This window comes from Sinocyclocheilus anshuiensis, unplaced genomic scaffold (genome assembly GCF_001515605.1).
Source record: "Sinocyclocheilus anshuiensis isolate Anshui unplaced genomic scaffold, SAMN03320099.WGS_v1.1 scaffold330, whole genome shotgun sequence".
NCBI classification, from domain to species: domain Eukaryota; kingdom Metazoa; phylum Chordata; class Actinopteri; order Cypriniformes; family Cyprinidae; genus Sinocyclocheilus; species Sinocyclocheilus anshuiensis.
Genome location: NW_015547689.1, coordinates 2,694,801 through 2,698,301, shown reverse-complemented (window position 1 = coordinate 2,698,301; position 3,501 = coordinate 2,694,801). Strand labels below are relative to the sequence as shown.

The window sequence follows — 3,501 nt, the reverse complement described above, 5'->3', positions numbered from 1 at the left end:
CATATATAGTAACAAATATTATACTTTAAGGAATAGGTTTTTAAAAAATTAAATATGAATTAAATGTTACTACTTCTTTCTTGCTACTTGTGACATTTTTAGTGTCATTAAACTGAGATTTTTTTTATTGAAAATTCGATAATTTGATACCAATATAAATATAAAAAGTACATTTCTGAGAACTCGCCATTTCAAAACCCTTTTTTTTTCTTTATCATAGCCACTTATACTCACTGACCCATATATTTCCTCAACAAAACCAGTACAGTGAACTCATGAGGTTTGAGTTCACAGTCACTGGTGATATGGTCTATGAACTGAACAGAAGTCATTTGTATCATCACAGCTGATTACAGAGCTTTTAGTGGCAGGTGTTTCTTTCGGCCTGTGATCTGTCATTTGCAGCTGTTGATGTTAGCCGCCAGAACAGCTTTAAGTAGCAGGTGTTGATGTATGTAGTGACCAATCTACATCTAAGAGGCTTGTGGAAAGGTCACAACCATCGGGGGTTAGGAAAAGAGCTCGGAAAGTTTTAGCACAAATTTGCTGTCCAGTAAAAAAAAAAAAACTGCTGTTAGTGATGTCTGTGGTCAAGATAAGGTTGTTCAATAAATATTTGCTGCCAGTAAACAAATTTAAAGAGAAAGACTAATTCATCATCCTGCCACTAATGGAGCATGTGTGCTGTGGACAGTAGTCTTAGCTTATTTATCCTGAAGTATATTGTCAAATAATCCAAATTTCAAGCATCTAACCAGAAAAACAAGACATCCAACCCCTATTTCTTTCCATCAGGAAAGTCACAGTGGAATGCATGTCCACATCAGTGCAAGTGAGCCTCACCAATTGAATTATCAAGAACATATTGTGTTGGCTATAAGGAAATTGCATTTTGTGCCGTCTGTGCTCATTACTTTGAGGCTTTGAAGGAGGGGATTTATTGAAGTGCGTTGCATTGCTCATTACTTTGTCACCTTAACATCAAGTGTGATCTGTGGGTAAAATAACAAGCCCTTCTTTCCCCCTCACCCCACCGGTCTTCATTTGCATCGCTTCCTGACTACGCAAGATTGCATTACGTACTGCATAAAGAGCGGACAGTGGAGAGAGAGGCTGTCTACCTGTTCCTCTTAAAGTGCTAATAAGCTTTTCTTTATGGAGAGAAACATGGCTCTAGGGTGAGATGACAAGGGAAACGGCATAGCCAAAGTAGCACCACTCCCATCTATCAGTAAGAAACAAAATGAATGCTGATTGTGCATTCCTCTGAGGCTGATGGAAGCATTTAAATGAGGCCTTTGCATGTAGAAAGCCGCAAACCACTAAGATAGGTAGCATCTGATGATATACTAATAGACTAAACCTGAAATAAATGATCCTAGTGGCCTTGAGCCAGGGGAGCTGTTGCGTTGTCACCATTTTGGAAAGCTTGTCAAACAATGATGGTCATTATCTAACTGCTGCTGGCTGACATTGAGGTTTTGTCTTGATTTAATCATTTGTTTTGGATGCATCAATCAAATTAAAATTGTTTTGCACTGTATGCAGTCATTTTCAAAGAAAAGTGGTGCATGCATTCATAGCTTACCTGGAGTAACATCACTAATTATATTTAACTGTATTTAAATTTGGCGTTAAGTGAAAAATACTTTTTTTTTAACAATAATAATAATATAATAATTTTTATTTTATAAATATAATATAAAAATTTATATAAAAATGTAAAGGAATTTTTAAAGCTTAATAGCAACTTGAAAAACCAAACCCCAAGCAAAGGCACTTCATATAATAAATACAGATCCATCCTGTGGGCTACTCTACATCACACCTGAAGCATTGTGCACTGTGAATATTGTTGGCTCTTATGATAAATTACTTGTTGTTGTACCTCATTTGTAAGTCACTTTGGATAATAGCATTTGCTAAATGACTAAATGTAAATGTAGATGAAAATGTTGGCAGAGCATGTAAAAATCTGCACTACTGGCTCGACCAGGCCAGTAAAAAAAAATAAAAAATCCTTATTGTTGAACCCTGTTTTATATCTAAAGCTAAAAAATGACTTTGATTTATTAAACAGTGTGCAGCATGGATCGATTGAGCCTAATATTGACCATCTAAAATGTTTCCACAGCATCTACAGTCAGTGAAAATGGGAGACGGAGCTGCTTGAGGCTGAAAGTTTTTGTCAGACCTTCAAGTAAGTTTTACAAGCCCCTCAGGAGAGATCCTGGTGTGGCTTCTGACAAAGCGTGGTTGCAATTGCATTGTTTATCACTGCTGGAAAAGTTTAATGAGTTAAAGATGATGTCACAACCCTGACAACACCCTGTTTTATGTTTCTCCCACAGACAACTGCGAGAAGAGTCATGACCGCGTTGTAAAGGTCAATGATGGAAGCATTAACTCTATAGAAGATAATAATGGTTCGTATTGTATTTCAAAGGCATTTCCATATTCAAAACTATCAGTAAAGTCGAGACGTTTTTGTACCCTCAGGTATTACAGACCTTTTTTAATCTTCCTTTTTTTCAACCATTTAGACGGAACGAGTCACGAATCTGCAGAACCATCCCGAGGTGATGTCAACGGCGCCGGATGCATTCAGACTGTAGGGCCCTTGTTGGCCTCAGCGCTGGTTCTTTTGGCTTCCCTCTCCTCCTTATAGCATCCCGCACATACGCGGTGACACACCTGAAATACACAGGAGGACTCGTGATCGAGCACTTTTAAGAAACATTGAGATCTTTCTCTCCGCTGAAAAGTAGTTTCTCGCATAGGAAGACGTTCATCCATTGGCGATATAACTGGATGGTTTTCAATGAACAAAAGCCCCACCCCACGAAAAAAAAACACTCTGTTGTACACATATAAAACCCACTAAACTATGACATGCACACTAAAATAGGTCCGTGTCCTTTCGGTGCCCCTATGTGACGTTGGAGAGGGACTTGGAATTGGGGGCAGAGGAAGAAAATGACTCTTTTTCGCAAAGACTGCTTTCAGTGTTTCCATCCAGAAAAGAGAAGTCAGAGCAACAGAGCAAGAGGACTGTCTGAGGGATCTCTCCACGTGCATTGTGGGAAAACGTCGTCACTGTGGACTCAACTGCTGACTCTACTAGATATCAAGGCAAATTGTTGCCTGATAGCATCCCTTATAAAGAGGGAGCTTTTTAATATCTCAACCGGAGTAGTCCGCGTGGACTCAGGTGCTCAGGTGAACGGTGACCATTTTTGAAGCGTTTTCGTAGATAAAAGAAAAAAGATAAGCACTCGTTTTGTACATTGTGTACAGGTGTACATGGGACTGAAACACAGATGTGGTGTTCTTGAAGTAAAATGCTCAAGTGTAGCTGCCAAAATCGATGTTTTGTTAGAGGAGTACGGAGCATCACTGATCGATCGTTTGAGTGAATATACTAATTTGTTTGGTGAATCATCCTTTTCTTATTTATTGTTCAGTCTTAGTGCTCTTGACACTTTGTTGTACTAGTCATCA

At 38.6% G+C, this 3,501-nt stretch overlaps 1 protein-coding gene across 2 annotated transcripts in view; it reads left to right on the top strand.

Moving 5' to 3' along the window:
- The window catches only part of LOC107703575 (ephrin-A5b-like), a 62,169-nt gene extending 59,329 nt beyond the window's left edge, over positions 1-2,840 (top strand). For both annotated transcript variants that reach the window (XM_016506256.1, XM_016506255.1), the window contains 3 exons: positions 2,135-2,200; positions 2,352-2,426; positions 2,544-2,840. In XM_016506256.1, the coding sequence (XP_016361742.1) occupies positions 2,135-2,200; positions 2,352-2,426; positions 2,544-2,668 (266 nt within the window). In that variant the 3' untranslated portion in view covers positions 2,669-2,840. The remainder of the gene's footprint in view (positions 1-2,134; positions 2,201-2,351; positions 2,427-2,543) is intronic.
- The last annotated feature ends 661 nt before the right edge of the window (positions 2,841-3,501 follow it).